Here is a 25,522-nt window from a genome sequence, read left to right on the forward strand (position 1 = left end):
AGGGAGGCTTGAGTACAAATGGGTGGTTGGGGCACACCTAGTGGACCTGTTTCTGCCTGTATCTTTCTGTGGCTCTGGGATATTAGGATAAGGGGTTAAAAGCTCAGTCAAAGCAGGTACTTTTACGGAGAGAGAGCTGCAGAAATTTAAGGTGGGAAATTGAGCTCAAAGCCCAGGCAGCTGAAAGATGGCAGAGCGATGGAGATTGGAGGTGGTCAAAGTGCTGATATTGGAGAAGTGCAGAGGTCACGGGGGAGGTGACAGAGATGGAGGGGGAAAGGACAGCCATTTGAAAATGAGGATGAGAATTTCAGCTTGGTGGACAGGGAGCCATTGTGGACCATTGAGCAGGGGTTTGGGTGAACGGACTTGCTGCAAGGTGGGACACGGATGAACCTGAGTGTGCAGAGTTCAGAATGAGCGAGGCTGGACAGGACTCCAGAGGTGACACAAGGCTCAGAGGAAGAGGGATTCCTGAATTATTCCAAACCTCCCTACTTAAAGACCAGCGAGGAATTGGTTCAACCAGTTAATTCCATTGGTGGGGGAGATACATTTCCTGGGAAGTCTTTTGCTGAACAAGCACGGACTGTTTTATCCCTGATCTCCCTGCTCTGCCAATGCACCGTTACTAGGATCCCAGAGTTAACCTCGGCACTGCCTGTGATGTAATCCAGCTACGGCTGGGAGTAGCCAGGGAGTACCAGATCGGAATCTGAAATCAGTGCAGGGATAACGAAACCACCGACACTCGCTGACTGCTACTCGCATAACAACGGAATATCAATGAGGTGCCAGGGACCTGATGTAAACATTGCACTCTTGCAAGGAACCTATGCTGCACGTCAACACTGACGTATCACTGGGACACCCATCTGTAAACATCGGCTATAAGGAGCAGCTTGTGCTTGTGTGGAATCCTTCAAGAAGGGCTGGCAGAGAAAGAAACAAAACAATGGTCTTGTTCTGGTGGCTGAGAGTGCCACTGTAATGAGGGCTGCTGACATTGAACTGCTGGTCATTTTACCTTTTGGTTATTTTTCATTCTATTCTGTTCTTCATTCTCAGCTGACAGCTGTTTTTTTGTGAATGCCGATGCCCTTCTGCAGAACTACCCTCTCTCGTCCGTCTCAATGGCAGTCTCCGTTATAAATAGATCTGGGGGAGTGTTCTGACACGAGGCTGCTTTCAGCTTGGATTGGAGGTGTGAAGTGGGGAGCATTAGTGTGGAGCTGCAGCAAGAGGGCAAGAGTCGGGGGTTAGGTGAATTCTCTGCCATCTAACCCCATTGTCTGATGATCACACACACTGACCCGGCATCTGCTTTGGGAGTTTTACTGATTTAGCTTTGTAGTTCCAGCAGTGTGATCTTCGAACTGCCTGCTCTGCCTCGATCTGTTCTGTAGAGTCACCCCTCCCTCAAGCTGCACTTTTCCAAGTGTGACAGAGTTTGGGATGTTTAACCACAGGGACATCACAAGACAGCACTGGTACTGAACGCAAACACTTATGCACAGTTTTCCAGCACAGGTCACAAGACAGATTTCCCTAAATGACTTTCTTCTCATTAATCCATAATGGGAGGTTAGTCTGCAACTCCCCAAACTGCTGCCAAAACACCTTTCTCCCACCCAAGGGACATTTTACTCTCCACAATTAAGCAGATTAATTGTTACCAGAATCTCTCGATCACGCTGATGATCTTTTGTCTGTGTGTGTGTTTCTGTGTGTCCCTGGGTAGGTGAGTCAAAGGCAAGTTTAGTAAATGGGGCCTCATTTTGTTACAAAGGGTTCTGAGGGAGAGGAATTGTTGAATAATAATAGGAATTAATCTTGGTCTCCAGTACACCTAGTCAGCGGGTGAGGAGCTCCAGCTTTGGGGGGGTTTTTGGGATCCACTGCTCAAGCCCCAGTCTGAAATTCCAGAATAGCTGGCAGTTTCCTTTCAACACGTTGTCATCCTTGGTCGAGCTGTTAGTGAAGCAAGACTGGGCCTTGTATGCAGTGCTGTGATCACTAGCAGATCCTTGGGAGCTCTGGTGGTGTGGAAGACTGTTCTAGGTGGGAGCGTTATCTGTTCATTGCCCTGTGGGGGATATTTCTGAGCACAAACTTGTTGCAGTGTTTTCTACTCCACAATAGCAGCTCAATAGTTCAATTTTTTTTTAATTAAAGATATTTTTAATTAAATTTTTTTAATTAAAGGAATTAAAGAGCAATGCTCATCTCTGGATTTTCCTGAAAATTTGGTTCACTGATGTTGTTCAGGGACAGACGTCTGTCGTGCACGTGTGGTCTGACCTATGGTGACTCACTGATGTGGTTGTCTTGAGTTCTGGGTGATTAAGGGCACTATTATCAGTAACCACATTCCATAAATGTATAAATAAAAAAAATCACAATGATGGACTTTGCCTCATCAAGAGCTGAAATAGGAAAAGGTTCATTGATTGGTTTAAACAAGCTTGTTCTATGTGCATAGTATGGAGGTTAGAACACACTAAAGGACCATTTGGCCCATCTGTTCTGTGCTAGTGTTTCTGCCTCATCCCGTCCCCCCACCCCTCTCCATTCTCTCCCCCCATCACCATCTCTCTCTTCCTCTCCTTCCTGTGTTTACCCCGCTTCCCCTTAACCCTGCCTCTGCTGTTCCCCTGACCCTCCCTGTGGGCGAGAGCCCCACAGTCCTGCTGCTTTCTGAGCAAAAAGTTCCTCCTGAATGTCCATCTCCTCCCGGTCCTGAGCTCTGCTCTTTGCTCCCTCTCATCCCCATCACAAATGCAATGTTTTCCTCGGTGTCTACTCTATCAAACCACTCGCAAATATTAAGGAGCTCTGTTGGGTCACTCCTTGGTCTGGTAACCTCTCTGTGCAGGGGATTATTTTTGAGCAAGTTTGCTCTTCAATGTGTAGATTTCAATTCCACCACCAGCAACGTGTCCTTGCACATCAGTTCTTCATCCCACTCTCGGATCCCTGTGGAACAAAGCCCCACTTTGGATGAACTTCCATCTCTGGATTGAGAGGGAAGGAATGTGCAGTTATTGCCATCTCATGCCTGTGCTTTACAACCAGTGGCTGACTTTTGGCACAGACCAATTATTTTGTAAGCTGCCAAGTTATGCACAGCAACATTCAACAGCAATTCCCATTTGTGTAGTGTTCTTCAAGTGTTAAATGCAAGGCACGTGCTAGGGTAGAAGGGCCAGAGGAGGAGATGTTGGGGTAGGTGACACCTGCTCCCCCAGACAGATTCTAATTAGGTGGTGAAGATTAGGGAGAGAATTCGACACTCGTGGGTTCCTGCAGCTAAAGGCGTGGCCAGCAGAGGGGGAGGGACTGAATCTTGAGCTTGTGTACAGCTGAAGCTGGTGGTGGAATAAAATCAGAGCTGGAAATGTTCAGCAAGTCAGGCAGCATCAGTGGAGAGAGAAACAGGTGGAGTTTGGGTCGATGACCTTTCGTCATCCTGTCTCTCTCTCTCGCTCTCTACAGATGTTAACTTGACCTGGTGAATATCTCCAGTATGTCTTTATTTGAGATTTCCATCACCTTGATTGGTGCTGACATGGGTGGTGAGAGAGATTATGGTGTAGACCTCGTTGTTACAGTGTGGCTCCCAAGTTTAGTCTTTGATGATTCAGAGAGCTGAATCACCAAAATCGGCTTCAGAAGTAAATTGGTTTATTATTGTCACATGTACCAAGGTACAGTGAAAAACTGGTTTGCATGCCATCCTTACAGATAATTTCATTACAACAGTGCGTTGAGGTAGTACAAGGGAAAACAATAACAGAATGCGGAACAAAGTGTTACAGAGGAAGTGCAGTGCAGGTAGATGATAAGGTGCAAGGTCATAACGAGGTAGATTGTGAGGTCAAGAGTCCATCGTATTGTACCAGGAGACCGTTTAATAGTCTTATAACTGAGGGGAAATAACCATTTGAGAGAGTATTCATCAAAAGCAAATGCAGGTGCTTCACAGGAACGTTATCAAACAAAAATTGTCTTTGAATCACAAGACATCAGGGCTGGTGACCAACAGCTTGGTCAAGTGGTAGTTTTTAAGGAAAAGTAAAAACAAAAGGAGATGCTGGAAATCTAAAATAAAAACAGAAAATGTTGGAAATGTATAGGAAATCAGGCAGCATCTGTGGAGGGAGAAACAGTTAACTCTTCACGACAGTCACCTTTCTGATTCATTGACCTGAAACATAACAGTTTCTTACTCCACACATGCTGCCTGACCCGCTGAGTATCCCCGGCACTTTTGTGTTTTTATTTTGGGAAGTTCTTGAGGACTGTCCTGAAGTGAGAGAGGAAGATGGTGAAATTTAGGGAGCGAATTCCAGAGATCAGTCCCTGGGCAGATGAACTGCTGGAGCGATCAAGTTTGTGGATGATCAGGAGGCCAACATTGGAGCAGAGATCTTGGAGAATGGTAGGGCTGGAGGAGGTTCCAAAGGAAGAGACGATGGAGGGGTTTGGAGTCGTAGGTATGAAAGATGAATTGGACTTCTGGTTAATCTAGCAGTTCAATTGGCTGCACGTGTCTTAGCTTGTTGCATCAGGTGGGATGATTAACAGTGACCCTGCTACCTCAGCTCTTGGCCAATGACCCAAGGTTGAGTGGACATTTGTTTGAGAATTGGACCAGTTGGACTTGGCATCAGTTGGAGAGTTTGCTGATTGGGTCTTTACCAGGACTCTGCCAGTAGGGTTCCTGCTATTTATTATTGGATTAGTACGTGTAGACATGTCATTTGAAACCAAGTGACCTCAAACCACCTGGTAGTTAGTCTGGTATGTTGTGTTTGCAATAGTGAGTCTGTTGTTGTGTTCCTGGAAATGGGTAACCAGTTGCTTATAGAATCTTTTTTAAAATTGTGACGAGGGGAGGGTGGGGGACTTTCAGCTCATTGAGATTGTGTGACTGAAATGCCACCTTCAGCGATGGGGTCTGCAGGTCACGGCTCTGAGGTACATGTGGGAACGCTGTTGGAGCACGTTCAGGGCTTCTGCCTCTCCCACCCTGATGGGCACTGTTCCCAACCCCCAGCCCCTGGCTGAGTCACCGTTTCCTCGTCTCCGCTTAATCCTACCGATTACTTTAAGTTCGTGCCTCCAAGTTTTTGATGCCTCCCAGATTTTGACACCATTGTTACAGAGAAATGAAGGGCGTGGCAGTGTAGTGGTTCCGGTGCAGACTGGGCCGTTGATCCAGAGGCAGGAGTTCAAATCCCACAGCGGGCAGGGAGACCCGGGGGCGGGGGTCTGTGAGGGGAGACCCAAGGGCGGGGGTCTGTGCGGGGAGACTTGCGCGGGGGTACAGAGAGACCCGGGGGCGGTGGGGGTGGGGTACAAAGAGGCCCAGGGATGGGGTTACAGAGAAACTCGGGGGGTGGGCGTGGTACAGAGACACCTGGGGGGCGGGGGGAAGGCACAGGGAGACCCAAGGCGGAGGGTACATAGTTCCTTGAAGGTGTCTGGAGGTGGAAATCAAAGTCGGATGGCAGGAGCTGTGGGGAGCAGCTCTCACACCGCGTCTCTGTGCTGCTGTGTGACTCCAGCCCCGATACAGGTCATTGTTGGGTAACAAATCGGTCCTGTTTTCACGGACACCCTTGGGTCAGTTTTGTCCACAAATCGGGAAATGCATAAAAATCCCTCTAAGTGTTGACCACATCTCCACAATGCTGTAATCAGTGGCATCAAAAGCACAAAGACTGATGAGAAAGAACAATTACTGAAAGCGGTGTGGGAAACAAGTGGGAACTGACGGACGCCGAACTTCTGAATTCAGTAATGTTGTGGGAGTTCATTCACGTGTACAGCTGTGTGTAAGTCAGGCATTTGTATCCCGGATGAGCCCCGAATCTATTTGCAGTCTGTAGCTTCCCTTCTCCCCATAACCCCACAGCAAGTTTGATTATCTTCAAACTGTTTTTGTTGTGTTTCCTACACTTCTGTGTAAATCACTAATATAGTAACGGACCAGACACGGAACCTTGTACAACCTGCCGGTGACAGCCATCCAGTCACACACATCTCCCATTAAGCAGTCCCACTTTTCTTCCGGCCACCGAGCTGATTTTGGGATCCAGTTTCTCGCTGTGCCTGGGATCCCATGGAGTGCAGTCAGGAGCTGGGTGTTCTAGACTGACGATAAGGCAATTTGGACCCAAAGAAAGGGAAACAGTGTCAGTTTAATTTCTGTAACAATTCAGCCCCTTGTGACACTGTGGGTTGTTATTTGCGCAGCCCTCGAGTTAAATCTGCACATTGTCGTGTTAGTAATGGAATCTATTCTTTGCTATTTTCTCAGAAGATTTGCATGTGGCAGAGATTGGTCTTAGTAAACTGAGGTCTCGTCTGTCCCATCAGCTGAGGGTAAAAGATTCCTTAAGACAGTTTCAGAGTAGATAGTTATCCCTAAGCCAACAGAATTTTTTAAAAAAAGATTGCTGTTTGTGGGATCTTGCTGTGCACACATCGAACCTTTCACTTTGCGGCAACATCTACACCTCGGACCGTGGTTCATTGGTGGCGAAGCACTGCGGCTGTCAAAGGTGGAGTGTTGCAGGTCTGCCTTCTGTTTTGATTGCTTTTAAGGCTGTTCTACTGTTGGTTGACCCTGTACTTGATGTTCACCTCCATCACTCCGGTTCCTCCCACACGGAAGATGAGAAGGTTGTGGCAGACGGTGCCAATAACCCCCTTCCCTGGGTTACCAGTTGAACTAAGAGCCATGTTTAAACCCTTGCAGGTGTTTCCAAGTTCTTCAGTGGTTTGGCCGCTCCCCATCTGTGGGACCACCTCCAGATCCACACTTCTCCATCTCCCCAGACTTGATAGTTCTGCCAGTGGTAACCAGGCTTTCGAATGCCTGAGCTCTGGAGTTTCCCTCCTTAAATCTGCCTCTCTCTAAGTAGTTCCTTAGTACTCATCTCCTTTAAGTTTTTGCTGACTTGTACCTTCTTTGTGACTCAGTTCAGAATGTCATTTGATGTCTTTCCTCTTGAGTGTTATCAGTGTTGTTAAAATTTCATTCTTGTTAGTTAGAATAGGAACTCTGAGGAATCTTTGCACAGGTCCTCCCCACGTTATGAACGCTCGACGTGTGCAGCCCGCATATGCGATTGAGCGTTCTGGAAACCGGCGGGCTGGACTTGTGGGGCTGTAGGTATCGCTGCTGTGTGTGGCTGCATCTCCATCTTGCGAATTGTCCGGGTTGTGAACAGTTCATGGGAGCAACACCCTGGCGTAACCTGGGGAGGACCCGCTTATCCACTGCGTGTTAGGGTGTGACACGTGGCAATGTGTAAATCCCCCCTCGCAATAGCTGAGATCCCATTTTGCTGCAGTTAATAATCAGAACAGCTTCCAAGCACGTGTGTGCATTTGTGTGACTGAACGCAAGTGTGTCCATCTGTCAACCTGGGAATCAGTTGCTTCAATTACATGTTTGCACAGATTAAACAGGATCTGATTTCAGATCAATTAAAATCACCAGAACTGGATTGGGAGCTGTGTGGAAGGAACGTCATAAAACCTGTTGTCATTCACTAGAGGTGTGTGTGAGTATGGATTCTGTTCTCACTGTATACTCCATCCAAAACTCTGCTCTCTGTTCCAAATTTCTCCAGGTTCAGCTGACAGGTGTCCACAGGCACACACAACCACCATTGCCCTGGTCTTTAAACCCTCAGTCTTCCTTTTAGATCCCTCCACACTTTTGCACCTTCCTGTCTCTGTAATGTCTCTGCAACCCTCCCAGTCCCTGTGATCCACCAATTCCAACCGTTTGATGTTTTCTGACTTTAATCACCCTGTCAGTGGGGGCTGTGCCTTTAGCCGTCCTGGGATTACTGTATAAAAGTTGGGAGGTCATGGTGCGGTTGTACAGGACGCTGGTGAGGCCACACTTGGAGTATTGTTTAGTTCTGGCCGACCTGCTATGGAAGAGGTGTTACAAAACGGGAAAAAGTGCAGAGGATGTTGCCAGGACTTGAGGGACTGAGTCATAGGGAGATGGTGGCCAGGCTGGGACTTCTTTCCTTGGAGCGTAGGAAACTGAGAGGTGATCTTACAGAGGTGTATAAAATCATGAAGGGTGAATGCCAGGGTTGGGAAATCAGGAACTAGGGGGCGTGGGTTTAGGGTGAGAGGGGAAAGATTTAACAGGAACTTAAGAGGCAACTTGGTATGTATGGAATGAGCTGCCAGAGGAAGTGGTTGAGGCAGGTACACTAACAACATTTAAAAGACACTTGGACAGGTATGGGGATTGGAAAGGTTCAGAAGGTTATGGGCCAAACGCTGGTGAATGGGACTGGCTTGGATGGGGTTAGACCGAAGGGCCTGTTACCGTGCTGTACGTCTATTATCTGAACCTCCTCACCCTCTTTTCTGTCACTCTTCATTGCCTTTGATTTTGAAAAATACTCTTTCACATGTAGCCGCGATTGTAATGCAGGAAACACAAATTAGGCACAGCAAGCTCCCACAAACCACAGTATAAAATAACCAGATAATCACTGCTAATGATGTTGATTGGGGAATGAATGAACATTGGGTGTTTAAATATAGTCTTTTATGTTCTTGGACTTGTACAATTCATAGAGAGGTTAGTTAGGAAAACAGAAGTCTTGGTGGTCAGTGAAGGATACAGAGGCTGGAGCCTGGCGTTCAGTCAGTGACCAACCTTGAGGATCAGCATTTCGTTCTCTGCTGGAGCTGGGATATTGCTTATAGCAAAAAAAACTTGGGGAAATTTAGGGAACATTTTCAAAATCATGGAACTATCCATGGAATAACTGGAAGCTTTGGCTGCAGTCTTGACCAGAGGGCCGAAAAGCAAGAGTCACAAGAAGCAGTGGTGGCCTCAAACTTTTGTTCTGAGTGGTCTGGGTTGGAGTGCACTGGGTGGTGGTGGTGACTGGGGCTTTCAGAGGGGAATTAATGAGGTTAATACTGAGGGAGAGAATTGGAGAGGGCAGACCAGACCTCTTCCACAGGGGCAGCACAGAATCGATGGGCTGAATGGCCTTGTCCTCTGTTGCACTATCCTGTGAAACTGCAGTGAGTGTGCATATGTGTGTTCTCTGCCCAACAAAAGGGCGTGATGTTAAGATGCCCCTCTCCCCAAACACCGCCCCAATTGTACGTCACATTCCACTGGACAGTGTCCTGAGCTGTGCTTCCATCTGATGTCTTGTTCGAGTGTCACCATGCCACCTTGATGAGTCAGCATTGTGTGGCCTGCCACAGCTGCAGTGTGTGCACACACTCGCCTGTGGTCTCAGTTGTACAACTCCCTTTTTTAACCAACACCTCCCTTTTTTAACCAACACCTCCTTCCTGTTTTGGCACCACTGACCTCTCACTCTGACGAATGCTGTTTTGATGTGTGTGTGCTCTGTGTGAGCACACTTCCTGCCCAGCTTCCTGTTATCATTATCTTGCTCAGGCTTCAATGAAGATAGGACAAGCTTGCATTTATATAGCGCTCTGCACGACCGTGGGAGGAACCAGAGCACTTTTTTCACTTGGTTACAGGAGCGTGCTCACTGTTGAAGGGAAAGCAGCATGCTTGAGCACTGGTGCCAGAACTAGCAGTGTATTCGGTGACACGTTTACTAATGTTGGCTGAGGGCAGATACTTGGGACAGACCAGCCTAATGCCACAGAGTTCCACTGGGCTCGGTTGTTGCACCTGGAGTATACTGTCTTCTCACCTGTGTCGCAGCAAGAGCTTGCTTTACCCCCGAAAGATTACGACTTCAAGTAGCAAAGACTAGCTCAGTGCAGGGAGTGCCGTGTTGTTGGGTGAGACTTGCATACGACAGCAAAGTGTTCTTTCTATTCTCAGCCAGATGAGGATCCCACAACAGAGGAGTTCTCCCCGGTTTCTGAGGGCAATAATTATCCCTTAACCGGTATCGTTGTTGCACTGTAGTTTGTGGGGAATTTGCTTTGTGCAAATTGGCTGCACCGTTTCGTGTATTATGACAGCGGCTATATTACCTATAGGACGTTATTACTTATTGTGAAGTGCTTTGAGGGTAACCTGAGGCTGTGAAATGCTGTATAGGAATGAACATCAGTTTCCATTTTAAACCATCGAGTCAGCCCCAGTTTTGTCTCTGTGCATCCCCCCCCCAAGCACATGTTGTGTAAATCCCTGTTTGTTATAGTGTCTCAATCGGATAGTGTGAAGCAAAGACAGTTTCACAGGGTTTTGAGATTAAGGATGGAGCTGTTTTGTTGCATCATGTGGACGTGACTTTGCCAGATTTGGGATTGGTTTATTATTGTCACTTATACTGAAGTACAGTAAAAAAATTTGTCTTGCTTAATGTTGTACAGGTCAATTCATTACACAGTGCATTGAGGTGGTACAAAGCAAAACAATAACAGAATGAAGTGTCACAGCTACAGAGAAAGTGCAGCGCAGGCAGACACTAAAGTGCAAGGTCATAGCGAGGTAGATTGTGAGGTCGAGTCCATTTTAGGGAACTGTTCAATAGTCTTATAACAGCAGGATAGAAACTGTCCTTGAGCCTGGTGGTAATTTGTCAGGAAAATTAGTTCTCAGAGTTGTGTTCAGCAGCCTTGTTGTGTCTCTGGTGTTTAACATCAGGTCTAACATTGTGAAAGCAAAGTTGCCAAGGGATCTTGGGTGACTGGTTGATAATCGTGTATTAGCTGAGAAACCTGTGGTTTAAATTTTGCTTTAAGTAACCATCAGTTCAACCCTGCTTAGATAATTTAGCTCGTGGTATGCATGCCTGACTGGTTTGGTGATCACACTTTGAACTGGTGTGAGTGTCTGGTGGATTCCGGACAAGTCGAATGCAGTTCCCCGTTATGTTTATGGATGTCATCTGTCTTTAGTGAGCAGCAGACTGGCTTTTGCCTCTTGTGGACAGAGATGTCACTGGAAAGTGCAGAGCCGAGTTTTGTGTAAAAGTCAAACCGCTCGGAAACGGGCCCTTCTACCCACTGAGTCTGCACCGACTCTCAAATATCCATTTGTACCAACCCTACACAAATCAATTTTATTCTTTCCCCATTCCCATCAACCGCCCCCAGATTCTACCCCTCACCTACACATTAGGGGCAATTTACAACAGCCATTTAACCCACCAACCTGCACGTCTAGGATGTGGGAGGAGACCAGAGCACCCGGGGGAAACCCTCATAGTCACGGAGGTTGGGATAGAACCTGGGTCGCTGGAGCTGAGAGGCAGCAGCACTACCCACTGCACCACTGTTGTCGATATCCCTCTGTGTTTCCATTTCACTCGGTATCCTCACTCCCTTTGTCCTGCCATACCACTCAGTATCCTCCTGCTCAGTGTACGGTGCCTCTGCCCCATCCCGCATGTGTTGCTTTACACTTCCTTGGACTGCCTTCTGTTGCCACTCCCTGCCCAACTGACCAGGGCCATTTACATTTTCCTACTTCCAAAGCTTTCCTCTTCCAAGTCATTGAGACACATACAGCACAGAACCAGCCCCTTCTCCCTTGTCCACGCCAACTTGTGTTTCCAGTTCCCTCGTGACTTTTCGGAAGCGAGGGCAGTGGAGGATTGTCCCTGAGCCAACATTCCTCCCTCAATGTCACAACAGCTGACATTGTGAAACACACTGTGACATCCTTTGTTTCTGCAAGGCATGGGTTCTGCCTTCTGAATGTTGTTTGATTCATTCATGGGTGTGAGCATCGCAAGCAAGCCCAGCATTTAATGCTGGGCACAACTGTTCTCTGGAACTGCTTCGCTCTCTGGGCCGTCAGTTGGGGGTTGCAAACTGGCCAGACCAGGTGAGGACAGCAGGTTCCTTGCTGAAGGATGTTAGTGAGCCCAGTAGGTTTTCTTGGACATCTGGTGCTCTGGTTGCTGATGCTAGTTTTTCACTACGTGTTATTTAGATTTAAACTCCCCTCCCCAGTGCTAGGATTTGATGGATTAGTATTACTAGTCTGGTAATGTTATCCCGTATGCTTAAGGTAAAAGTGAACGGCTTTGGTTAAAGTTCCTAAAGTTTTAAAATAATTGTCTTTCTTTAAGTTCTGGGATCATTTGCTCAGTGGTTACACAGAACAGTACAGCACAGGAACAGGCCCTTCAGCCCACAATGTTGTGCCAAACTAATTAAACTAGTAATTAAATGCCTAACTAAACTAATCCCTTCTGTCTACACAATGCCCATATTTCCATTATCTACACACTCATGTGCCTTTCTAAGAGCCTCAAATGCCTCTATCGTATTTGCCTCCACTGCCACACAATAAGATGGACTCTTGACCTCGCAATCTACCTCATTATGACCTTGCACCTTATAGTCTGCCTGCACTTTCTCTGTACTGTAACACTTTATTCTGCACTCTGTTATTGTTTTACCTTGTACTACATCAATACACTATTGTAATGAATTGATCTGTATGAACGGTATGCAAGACGTGTGTAAAAAGAAAAACAAAAGAAAATTTTAAAAATTGTCCCCCACATCTCCTTTGAACTTGCCCCCTCTCACCTTAAGTGGATGCCCTCTAATATTGGACATTTTGACCTCAGCTGTCTACTCTATCTGTGCCTCTCATGACCTTATAGGGTCTATTAGGTCTCCCCTCAGCCTCTGCCGCTCCTGTGAAAACAACCCAAGTTTGTCCAACCCTATAGCACCTGCCCTCTAATCCAGATAATAACCTGGTAAACCTCTTCTGCTCCCTTTCAAAAGCCTCTACGTCCTTTCTGTAATGCAATACTTCAGATATGACCATACTAGAGTTTTATAAAGCTGCAGCATAACTTCCTGACTCTTGAACTCAATGCCTCAACTAATGAAGGCAAACATACCGTACATCCCCTTTACCACCCTATCGGCCTATGCAGCCACTTTCAGGGAGCTATGGATTTGGACCCCAAGATCCCTCTGTACATCAATGCTGTTAAGGGGGGGATCTTGCCACTAACAGAGTACTGTCTCTTTACATTTGATCTCCCACACCTTGCACTTGGCTGGGGCTCTGCGCCATGTGCATCGGACTGGATTATCCTGTCTAAAGTGCCTGGATCATCCTTGCAGACACTCTTGCCCCCTTGCTTTTCTACAGAGCGTTCTGTGATCACCATGAGCCCCATGGAACTTCACCTAGGATTCAGTGGTGGTCACGGATGCAGGGCATGTGGCAGCCATTTTGTACGCGGTTAGATCCCACAAACGGTGGTGTTGAGCTGGCCAAGTGCATCCTGGCAGTGACGCTCCAACTGTGCCAACTATTGATGAGCAGCAAGTGTTCCCTCGTCGTTCCCCAACGTTAACTTACTGGGGGAAAATGTACCTGGGTCAAAAACGGCAGTGGCTGCTTGGGACTGGGGTTAGTGCACCATCCTGCCCTGGTGTGTAGGGGAGGAGTAGGACACCTGGGACCGCAGGTCAAGTCGTGCCCACAGTTCTGCCCGAAGCAGAGGCTCTTGAGAACTTGTTCCCGACACCTGGGAAGCTGATCCTCTCTGCTGAATGTACCCGGTCTACCTGCTACTGCTACAGTGGGTGAATTTCCCCAGTGCAGTGCTGGGATCCCAGAAAGAGCCGTGTGTTGGTGCGTCAGTCCTGATCTCCCTGATCCTTGTGGATGAAGAACTGTCAGCAAGTTCCAGTGCAATCATACACCCTGCCTGCTGGTTGATTGTTTAACAGTGGCTCCGGAGACTTGACCACCGTATCTTTAACATCCGTGTGACAGACAGGTGCCCAGTCATTTGGGAAGAGTGTGGCACTCCCTCAGTCCTACGGAGAGACAAGGGACCGCAGCTGCCGGAATCTGGAGCAACACACAAAGTGCTGGAGGAACTCAGCGAGTCAGGCAGCATCTACGGAGTGAAAACAACAGTAAACGTTTCCGCCTTGAGATTGGATCACTCCTGATGAAGGGTCCCAACCCGAAACGTCGACTGTCCGTTTCCCTCCACAGATGTTGCCTGACCCGCTGAGTTCCTGCAGCAGTTTGTGTGTTGCTCCTGCAGCCCAACACTGGGAGCACCAGCCTTGATTTGTTGTCTCTGCAGTGAGGTGAGGTAAACAAATGCCCTCGTCTTTGACTTTCTCCTCTCCTTCCTCACACCTGTAAAAGCTTAATTTTGGCATTTTCTGAACTGTTTGAAGGGAATCTCCTCGTGAGTTTCAGACTCTGATGTACAGGAATAACTTGGGCAGAACTTGTTGAGCATATTAGCTAAAGATAAGTTTGTGCAGTGTAAACCATGTGGTTTCCGCTGGCATTGCAATCACCAAAACCGGATTAATAATCTGGGGACGAATGAGAGTGGTGGAGGTACAAACCTTCATCACGTTGCCAAAAGTATCCTGTTGGGCACTTGGAGAGCAGTGACGTGGAAGACTACAGACTTGGAGTGGGGAAGTGGAAATGATCTCAATCACTCTTCCTTGGTCAACATGGACAGGATGGGCCGAGTGGTCTCCTGCAGTAAAGATTTCCAAAATACCACAAATTTTATCGGGTCTGGCCTCCTATGTGGCTCCAAATTGTGACAGTGACAGGGTTGGCTCTTCACAGAGAGCAGGTTCACCAGGGTGTTGCCTGGCATGGAGTGTCACAGTTACAAGGAGAGACCAGAGCTGGTCTGTTCTCCCTGGAGCAGAGGAGGCTGGCGGGTGGGGGACCTGATAGAAATGTGTAAAATTGAGGGGGGGTAGACAGTAAAAGTCTTTTTTCCCCATGGTGGGGTGCCTGGGGATAAAGGTGGGAGGATTAGAGGGGATCTGGGGGGGAGGGGGGGATTCTTTCACACACAGGGTGGTTGGGGTGTGAAACGTACTGCCTGGAAAGATGGTGGAGGCAGAGACTCTCGCAACACTTAAGCATCTGGACAAGTGCTCCAGTTGCCGGGACAGAGAGTACTTGAATCTCCAAGGCATGGAAGGTTCTGGACCTAATGTGGGTAAATGGGATTAGTATAGATGGGCAGCATGGACACGGTGGTCCAAAGATCCTGTTTCTGTGCCGTCTGACTCTGTGATGGGTGGGCAGTTAACTGAAAGAGCAGGTCCATGAACTGTGATTCTCCCCGGCGGCAAGGTACAGTGCGTGAGCGTGGGGAGAAGGCTGAGGATGAACCGTACTCATCCAGGAGTGGACAATCCAACTCGGCTTCCTCCTGAGATCCCCACCATCACCAAAGCCAGTCTTTGGCCAATCTCATTCACTCCACCAGATTAAGGATCTGGTGAGAGCACTAGGTACAGTAACTGTTGAGACCAGACAATAGTGTGGTAATTTAGTGTGGAGCCCCCATGCTCCAGGACTAGTGTCTCTAACCAACCTGTTTCAATGCAGCAACAACACTGCATCTATCTGAGTGTTACAGCCTTGGTCCAAACATGGAATAAAAACTATACTGGTGAGGCGAGAGTGATTGCCCCTGACGTTAAGCACCAAGGAGCCCTGGGAAGTTGATGGGCTTGGAGTGAGGGGAAAACACTCCAATGACTGGAGTTGGAGCTTGTACAAAGGAAGGTGTTGTGGTTGTTGGAGGTCAGTCCTCCCAGCCCCTGAACATCACTGCAGGAACTCCTGAGGGCAGTGTCCTAGGTCCAACCATCTTCAGCTGCTTCATCAATGACCTTCCTTCCACCAGGACAGAGGAGAGGATGGAGACACCAGAGACCGCTGGAATCTGGAGCAACGAACAATCTGCTGGAGGAACTCAGTGGGTCGAGCAGCATTTGTGGGGGGGAAGGAAATGTCGACATTTCAGCTTGAAACCCTGCATCAGGGCAGAGGAGAGGATGTTTGCTGATGGTGGTATAATGTCCCATCCCATTAGCAACTTTGCAGATTATGAAGTCCTCGATAATTTGTAGCCATGGCATAATGGCACGTAACCTTTACACCATAAAGGTGTCAGGCAGAGACCATCTCCAGCCATTGGATCTCATCACCCACCCTTGACTGTCGATGGCTCCCACAATTTTCATATCCTGGGGGTCGCTCTAGACCAGAAACTCAACTGGACCAGCCATATAGACATAGCTGCAAGAGCAGATCAGAGGCTCATTATGAAAATTAAAACCAAATGCAGATGCTTCGAGGGATTGGATATTGGGCAGTAAGTCACTCACTCCTGACACTGGACTGGAAGAGGAAGATCTGACCTCCATGTCTCCCTGCAGTCACTTGGCAAACCTTGGTGCTGTTGACCGAGTGACTGCAGTACAGAGGGCGGTGGCAGGGAGCTCTTGTCTTTTGCAGCTGTGCATTCAGCTGTTCAAGTTCTTGGTGGAGCGGTCCTTGCTCCAGAGTTATGCAGGTCAGTCTGCACCATAGCTGTGCAGGATTGGATTGACAGCCGTGCTCAGTTCTCTAACTGCTCTCGAGGATTGGGGAATCAGTCCAGCACTGTTATGCCTGAAGTATTTTCCTGGGAGCCAGGTCTCTGTTCTGGGCATCCTACAGAGCACAGAACAGCACAGCACAGGAAAAGGCCATTCAGCCCACCATGTCTGTGCCGACCATGGTGCCAATTTAAACCTATCTGCCTGCACATTCCCTGCCTGTTCATGTGCCTGTCTAAATGTCTCTGAAATGCCTCTATAGTGTCTGCTTCTACCACTCCTGGCAGCCTGTTCCACCCACCACTCTGTGTGTGTGTGTGTGTGTGTGTGTGTGTGTGTGTGTGTGTGTGTGTGTGTGAGAGAGATATATTAAGATCTTTATTATTCACGTGTACATCAAAACACACAGATAAATCTTTTTGCATAGTGATTTGGGGGGCAGCCCGCAAGTGTCGCCACGCTTCCAGCGCCGACATAGCATGCCCACAGCTTCCTAACCCTTACGTCTTTGGAATGTGGGAGGAAACTGGAGCACCCGGAGGAAACCCACACAGTCACGGGGAGAACGTACAAAGTCCTTACAGAGCGGCCGGAATTGAACCCGGGTCGCTGGCGCTGTAAAGCATTACGCTAACCGCTACACTATTTATTATATAAATAAAAAAACCTGCCCCGCATATCTTAAACTTTCCCCCTCTCACCTTAGAGCTCTGTCTTCTGTTATTTGACATTTTTCTCCTGGGGCAAAAAGATTCTGACTATCTGTGTCTCTCACAGATAATTTTATAAACCTCGATCAGATCTCCCCTCAGCCTCTGACACTCCAGAGAAAACAACCCAAGTTTTGTCCAACTTCTCCTTATAGGTAATGCTCTGTATCCAGGCAGCATCCTGGTGAACCTCTTCTGCATCCTCTCCGAAGCCTCCACATCCTTCCTGTAATGGGGCAATCAGAACTGCACACAATGCTCCACATGCGGCCTAACCAAACTTGTATACAGCTGGAACGCAAGTTCCTGACTCGATGCCCCAACCGATGAAGGCAACTGTGCCATACGCCGCCTTTACCAACCTTGGTAGAAATTGACAGGACTCCTGTGGGTCCCCAACTCTCGACTCCATCCGAGGAAGTGAAAGGTCCTCTCCCTCCCCTCCTGGCCTGCAGCAATTTCTCATCAGCTCAGGTTCCCGTCTCCTGTCCCCTCAACTCTGGAGGGTTGGAAGTTGATGAGGGCTGGGAGGAAGAACCCCTGCAACTTGACATTCACTAGGACTGCTCCCAAGGTGGTGACTCTGGCCAAGGCCACATTGAACTTGGACAGTCCCAGGCACATGTGTTAAATGTAAAACCCTCCCCACTGGACCCTCTCGTGTGCTGGGGTTCACTGTCCAGAGCGAAGGAGACTTTGGTGTGGGGTAACTGAATCAACGTGCGTTGAAATGGAATGGAATTCCTAGGCACACCTGTTATTCCCTGACCAGACGGACTGGGGTCTGGTACTATAGAGTCATAGTTATACACACGGAAGTTCCTTCAGTCCAACTCATCCATTCCAACCAAGTTATCTACCTGAGCTAGACCCATTTTTATCATGTTTGCCCCAAATCTCTCTTAAACCTTTCCTATCCATGTACCCATTCATGCTCTAGTTGTACCTGTCTCTACCACTTCCTCTGGCAGCTCGTTCCAAATACCCACCACCCTTTGTATGGCAAAAGTTGCCCTTCAGGTCCCTTTTAAAACTCACCTTCAACCTATGCCCTCTAGTTTTAGCATCCTCTACCCTGGGGAAAAGACTGTGACCATTCACCTTGCCCATGCCCCTCACGATTTTACAAAACTCTGTAAGGTCACCCCTCAGCCTCCTTCACTCCAGGGAAACAGTCCCAGCCCGCCTAATCTCTCCTTGTAGCTCAAGCCCTCCAGTCCCAATAACATCCTCGTGAATCTTTTCTGCACCTTTTCCAGCTCAATGCCATCCTTCCTGAACTTGGGTGACCAGAACTGCACCCACAGTGCGGTCTCACCAACTCCCTGTACAGTTGTAATGTGACATCTCAACTCTTGTACTTGAATCTCTGTCTGATGAAGGCAAGCATGTCACTACCTGTGCCTCCACTTTCAAGGAACTAATACCTGTACCCTAGGTCCCTTTGTTCCAGGGCCCCTGCACTTGCTGTGTGGCCTGATGATGCTGTTTTGTCTGCTCTTGTTTGAGGCACTCAGTGCAATGACCTGAGGTATGTCCTTGCCCCATCCTGAGCTGCTGCTGACTCTGGCCCAGGCTGTTCAGTGACACTCGTGTTGGATTGTGGCTGCCAGTAGGTAGGATGACCGGAAAGTTGTGACCCAACTCTTTCCCACGTTCCCCTGTGCTGACAAAAGTCGACCACTGACCAGGCATCAGGTGCCATTTGGGGGAAGGAGTTCCAAAGTCCTAGCCCCCCCCCACCGTGTGTACGAGTGTTCCTCAGATTCCCTCCTGAAACCCCGGCTACAATTTTCAGACCATGTCCCTTGGTCCCAGACACTGACCAGTGGGAATAGTTCCATCCGTGCTCTCTCTCTCTTCCTGCAAACTCGCTTACTGCCCTGTGACCCTCCAGGGTGTACAACAGGGTAATCTCAGCTTGTGCCCTGACACTGCTCTCCAGAACTACCTTATTCCTCGTACCTCTCATGTTATTTACGTTTGGGGTGGAGGCCAAGCAGGTCTATGCCGGCTCGCGGACCAATCCTACTCCCCCAATCGTAGAAACCATAGAAAACTACAGCACAGAAAACAGGCCACTTGGCCCTTCTAGTCTGTGCCGAAACATTCTGCTAGTCCCATTTACCTGCCCCCATATGCCCTACCATATTACCTGCCCCCATATGCCCTACCATATTACCTGCCCCCATATGCCCTACCATATTACCTGCAGGTTATATGGTAAATATCCATGTAACCCGCTCCCGTCAACTCCCACTCACCCACACGCCAGGGGCAACTTACAGCGACCAATTAACTCACCGACCCACACATCTTTGGGATGCGGGAGGAGACCGGAGCCCCCAGTCACAGGGAGAACATGCAAACTCCACATAGACAGTGCTGGAGGTCAGAATTGAACCAAGGTCTCTGGAGCTGTGAGGCAGCAGCACTACCTGCCGTGCTGCCCATCCACATTAGTGTTTAATTTTAATGATCGATAATCACAATTCTTAAGGTTTGCAATGATTTTGAAGGACTAATATTTTTGGATCAGTAAACCCAGTGACTATTTTCTGCACAGTGAGACTGCCTGTGAGGAGGGTGGGTTATAGTTACCCAAATTGCAGAAGTCCAGTGCTTTGCAGACACTTTAAGACAGGTGGGGTGGGGGAAGGGACTCATTTATTACCTCTGATGAGGAATGGCTCTGACGGTACAGAACTCCCTGGAACTGCACTGAAGTGGGGCCTGAACATGGTAGGAGTGTACTAGCTGAGGCAGTTGTGCTCTCTGTAAAACTCTGCAGCAGACAGATTTTTCACACAAGAAACCCACTGAGACAATTAGACTTCCCCACATTCCAAGCCACAAGTCACACTCTTGCCGCTGAGTCAGAAGGTGGTGGGTTGGGGTCCCACCCCAGAGACTCAAACACAAACCACTCAGCTGAAGTTGCAAAGCCGTCGGCGGAGACTGCGACCTCGTTTCCCAGGTGGGATGCTAACCGAGGCCAAGTCTGCTCTCTCGGCTGATGTAACACTTCCCATGGTGCTGTTGCAAAGAAGTACAGGGCAATTCTCACTGGTGTCCTGGAGAAGATGTTCTCCTGAGAGGGCAGAAAGGGGAGGGCTTTCTGCTGAGTTTTGTCTGTCAGCTTGGGCTGTTTATAATAAAAGTGAACTGCTGTCTGGACACACTGTGGCAGTCTATCTTGACGTCAGGCAGCGAGGGGGGTCCCCAGTGGAGGTCTCTGTGCGTGGGAGTCCTCCACCTTTACATCAGGGACCTGGGGTAGAGGGTGCTGCACTGGGCGGTGCCGTGCAACCAGTTTCTATCACTTCTGCGGCCGGGAGGAGACAGTGTACCACGTGTACGTGGAGTGTGAGAGGTTGCAGCCCCTCTTTGCATATCTGAAGGGGCTGCTGCTTAAGTTCTGGTTGCACTTCAGCCCGACGCTGCTGATCTACCATCACCCGGTGTGGTGCAGGGCGGGTCGCATGGAGGATCTCCTGGTGGGTCTTCTGCTGGGCCTGGCCAAGCTGGCCATCCACGGGTCCCGGCAGCGGGCGGCCAAGGGTTCCGGCTGGTCCGCCTGCCTGTCTTCCGGGCTTACATCCGCGCACGGGTGTCCTTGGAGAGGGAGCACGTGGTTTCTGCAGGCACCCTGGTTGACTTCCACGATCAGTGGGCCCCCCTGGGGATCGTGGGTGGCGTAAATGAGATTCTCATCTGCAGTAGTGAGTTTTGTGGTTGTTGAGTTAGTGTTTTCTGATGTAATTCTGTGCCTGTGTAATTCTGTTTCGTGTCTCAGTTGCTGTAGTTTTTGATACTGTCATTTTGTAGTGCTCTTAGTGAATAAACTTCTGTATGTTCACAAAAAGAAAGTGAACTGCTGGAGGAACTGGGCGGGTCAGGCAGCATCTGTGGAGGCAGAGGGATGTGGGAGGTTTCAGGCTGAGACCCTGTATCAGGACTGAGAATGCAGAGAGAAGATGGATGGTATAAAGAGGTGAGAACGAGGGGTGAGACAGGCTGGCAGGTGATGAGTGGAATTGGTTTATTATTGTCCCATGTACCGAGGTACAGTGAAAAACTTGCATACCGTTCGTACAGATCAATTCATTACACAGTATTGAGGTAGTACAGGGTAAAATAACAGAATGCAGAATAAAGTTGAACAGCTGCAGAGAAAGTGCAGTGCAGGCAGACAATAAGGTGCAACGTCATAACGAGGTAGATTGTGACGTCAAAAGTCCATCTTATCATACTAGGGAACCGTTTAATAGTCTTATAACCTCTGGATAGAAGAATCTGTCCTTGAGCCTGGTGGTATGTGTTTTCAGGCTTTTATTATCTTCTGCCCGTTGGGGGGGTGGGGAGGGTGAGAAGACAGAATGTCCAGCGTGTGTGGGGTCTTTGATTATGCTGGCTGCTTTACCAATGCAGCGAGAAGTGTAGACTGAGTCCATGGATGGGAGGCTGGTTTCTGTGATGTGCTGAGTTGTATCCACAACTCTCTGCAGTTTCTTGCATTCGCAGGCAGAGCAGTTGCCGTACCAAGCCGTAAATCATCGGGATAGGGTATTTTCTATGGTGCATCGATTAAACCTTGGTGAGGGTTAACCTGCCAAATTTCTTTAACCAGTTGAGGTAGGAGACAATGGGCGGATGGAGCCAGGTGTACCATGGATGCCCTCCTTCACTGTAAGGGTGGGAATTGCTTGGATGCTAAATTCTAGTGGTATTGATTTAATCTGCTGAAAGGTTTATGGATATTGAGTGGGAAAAGACGGAGTGGGGCTGCTGTTCCTCGTTGGGAGACGTTTCTCCTGCTCTGTTATCTGCCACTCTGCTCTGTGCTCTGTAAACACCTTTCATCACTGGAATGTGGCTGTCTGTAGGTTGTATGTGACCTTCTTGACTTTGTGGGGTTGTAGCCTCTGTGGATCGCAAGAGTTGCTGCCCCTTGGTGAAAGAACAGGCTTGCATTTTCTGCATTAGGCCATATTGGCAGAGCAGCACCCCCTCAGCGCTACCTTGGGGAAGCCAGGCCAGAGCCTGGGGCTGAAGGCTGGGAGAGCTGAGGTTCATTCCCCTGCTGGCACTCCCTCCTTCAGACTGGTGATGTGGGTGAGGTCTTTCCTCTGCTCAGTGTTTGAGAGGCTCCAGCTTTCCCCTGCCCGATTCCCGGCTCAAAGAGACGGCACAGAATTTGGCCCTGGGTCGGTGGCTTGGTAACATTGGAGAGTACGGGTGATGTCGAAGATCAAACCTGTTAGCAGGTGAAGTACCTGCTGTCAGTGGTGCTCTAGAGCACGGGGAGAGTGAGAGGATCTCAATCTGAGTGTGGGGCTATTCTGTTCTCTGCACCAACCTTCCCCAACCTCCTGTTAAGTCCTGCATTTCTGTAGCGCCTTTCACATCTCTTTCAGGACATCCTGAATTGAAGCTAGTGAGTACTTTTGAGGTGCAGTTACTGCTGTAATGGAAGGAACAGCAAGCAGTGACCGTATGATGATCCCATCCTGTTTTAGTGGAGACGAGACTGCAGATGATGAAATCTGGAGCAAAAAAAAACAACTGCTGGAGGAACTCAGCGGGTCAGGCAGCGTCTGTGGAGGCAGAGAGGTGATCGGGTTTGAGACCATGCCTCAGGACTCGTGCAGGGTCTCGACCCAGACATTGACTATCCCTCTGCCTCCACAGATGCTGCCTGACACACTGAGTTCCTCCAGCAGATTGATTTTTTTTTTGCTCCATTTTGGTGTTTGAGGAATAAATGTTGGTCCCAGGCTACTGTCTGTCTCTCTCTGTCTGTCTCTCGTTCCACGTGCTGTTAGAGTTGAAAGAGCAGGCAGAATCTCAGTTTGAATTCTCATCCAAAAGACAGCTCCTCTGACACTGCAGCACTCCCTCTCTACTGGTCTGGAGCATCGGCCTGGATTTTTGTGCTTAAATCTCTGGAACGGGCCTTGAACCCATGAACTGCTGACTTGGAGGGGAATACAACATACGCAGCCATGGAAAAATAAAAGTAAAGATTCATAGAACCTAAAACAGCACAGCACAGGAACAGGCTCTTCGGTCTATGATGTTGAACATGTGCTGAGTGAAACGAAATCGTTTCTGCCTACACATGATCCCTATTCCTCCATGCCCTGCGTGTCCATGTGTCTAACACCTCTTAAACACCACTACAGGAGCTGCTTCCACCTCCACCTCCATCCCCTGGCACCCACCCGCTCTCTGTGTGTAAAAACAAACTTGCCCTGCACATCTCCTTTAAACTTTCCCCCTTTCACCTTAAATGCATGTCCTCTAGTTTTTGACATTTCTACCTTGGGGGAGGGAAAGATAGAGGCTGTCTTACTGTATCTGTGCCTCTTATAATTTTATAAACTTCGATCAGGTCTCCCCTCAGCCTCCACCGCTCCAGAGAAAACAACCCAAGTTTGTCCAACCTCTCCTTATAGCTCATGCCCTCTAATCCAGGCAGCATCCTGGTGAACATCTTCTGCACCCTCTCCAAAGCCTCCGCATCCTTCCTGTAATGGGGTGACCAGAGCTTACTCGCAATACTCCAAGTGTGTCCTAACTACAGTAACATAACTTCCTGACTCTTGTACTCAGTGCCCCGACCAATGAAGGCAAGCATGCTGTATGCTGCCTTTACCACTTCTGTGTTCAGGTGCCCTGTGTGGGATTTCTCTTGTAGTAGACATGTAATCAGGGAGGTGGTCTGTAAGTTCAAACCTCTCTCTGGTGGGAGCCCCTTTTTAAAACCGGGTTTGCCCCATACTCCTGACGTTTTTACAATGATTATATGTTGGGAAAGATACAGCCTGAGTGATGACGCTTCTGAGGTTATGAAACAGAATTGGCAAACTAATTAGTGCACATGGTTCCCTTCCGTGTCAGATTCAAGGGTGAAAGTTTTAAGAAGCAGGAAATTAGTCCACGGGACTTTTCATGCCCTCAGGGCTGAGTTATGGAATAAACCGTGGGGTTTCGTAGTTACAGCAGACGGTGTAATTGGGTCCAAAAGAGGTGACTGTCATGTGCATGCATGTTCCGCTTCCCTCTCTGACTGCCCTCCCACACTCGAGTACTGTTTGGATAGAATCGTTACAGTATGTGGCCATGCTGGTTCACTGTGGAGCTACCTATTTAATCTCCTTTCCCCTCTCTCAGTAACCCTGCAAGTCATTAGTCTGTAACCCACAGAAGGGTCTGTGCGAGTGTCGCCTGGTTTGTGACCCCCTGTGAGACCCAAGATAGTTCATTATCTACACAACCTCGTGTTGCAGTTGGTATGGGAGGTCTCTTGTCACCAAATGTAATCATAGACTCCCTTCTCCTCCGAGCAATAACTAATTCACCTAAAGTGCACCTTCTATAATATGTCACTTAACAGGTTCCTGGTCCCAATTGAATAATTAGATTTAATAATAAAACTGCCTCGGGCAGTCATCCAGATATAAATGTGTGTATGTGCACGTGTGGTAAATTGTTTTTAAATTCTTATTCTTGTTTTCAGCTCTGTGGCTCTCCGTCCCACCTCTGAACTCTCCGCCCGCCTGTCAACCTTGATCTGTGATCTCTTCTTGTTCCCTGGATTGAACCATTGGAGGCTGTGCCTTCATCTCCCTGGGTGCTGAGCTGTGGAATTCCCTCCCTACACCTGTCTGTCCTCTCTCAGATACTTCCTTAAAACTGAACTTCAGATCACCTGCCCTAACATCTTCAGAAGTGCCAATTTTTGTTTGATCTTGCCCTTCAAGGATACTTTGGGCTATTAAGCCACCTTTAAGTATATAAATGCACTCTGATTAGCTTAGTTTGGTACTATTTGACAAGCTTGTTTTGGTGTGAGAAGGTCTAATATTTTTAACTTGGGTTGGTACAGTGCAGCAGGTAGTGCTGCTACCTCACAGCTCCGGAGACCGGGTTCAATCCTGACCTCTGGCGCTGTCTGTGTGGAGTTTGCACGTTCTCCCTGTGATCCCCTGGGTTTCCCCCGGGTGCTCCGGTTTCCTCTCTCATCCCAAAACGTGCAGTAGGTAAATTGGCCGCTGTAGATTACCCCTTAGTTCATGTAAATGACAAAGGAATTCAAGAGGGAAGTTGGAAGCTGTGAGAGGTGATGAGTTGCTGGGAGAGAGGGGAATGGGATGAGACTGGGGCTGGGATCTGGCATAGAGTAGTTGTAATAAGTCTGAGAGTGTGCGAGGTTGTAATAATGTCTTTCTGTGCAGGCAAATCATTGCACCCAGCTGACACACGACGTAATGTGGGTATGGAGCAGCCTCTGGCAGATTCTACGCTGCAATAGGGGACCGAGAGACGCTTAAAGCACCAGGCACATTCCAGGATTTCTATGATGTCTGCTCACACAGGTAACACAACAAGGTCGACTGCGAACCTTGCCTCAGTGATGCAGACTCCTGTAGACTGCGGGAGACTAA

General features: G+C 48.6%; 1 protein-coding gene across 6 annotated transcripts in view; it reads left to right on the plus strand.

Moving 5' to 3' along the window:
* Window positions 1–25,522, plus strand: part of LOC127586289 (BRD4-interacting chromatin-remodeling complex-associated protein-like) — an 89,412-nt gene that overhangs the window by 24,277 nt on the left and 39,613 nt on the right. For all 6 annotated transcript variants that reach the window (XM_052044101.1, XM_052044098.1, XM_052044102.1 and 3 more), the window contains exon 2: window positions 25,313–25,453. In XM_052044101.1, the coding sequence (XP_051900061.1) occupies window positions 25,435–25,453 (19 nt within the window). In that variant the 5' untranslated portion in view covers window positions 25,313–25,434. The remainder of the gene's footprint in view (window positions 1–25,312; window positions 25,454–25,522) is intronic.

This window comes from Pristis pectinata, chromosome 35 (genome assembly GCF_009764475.1).
Source record: "Pristis pectinata isolate sPriPec2 chromosome 35, sPriPec2.1.pri, whole genome shotgun sequence".
Classification (NCBI taxonomy): Eukaryota; Metazoa; Chordata; class Chondrichthyes; order Rhinopristiformes; family Pristidae; genus Pristis; species Pristis pectinata.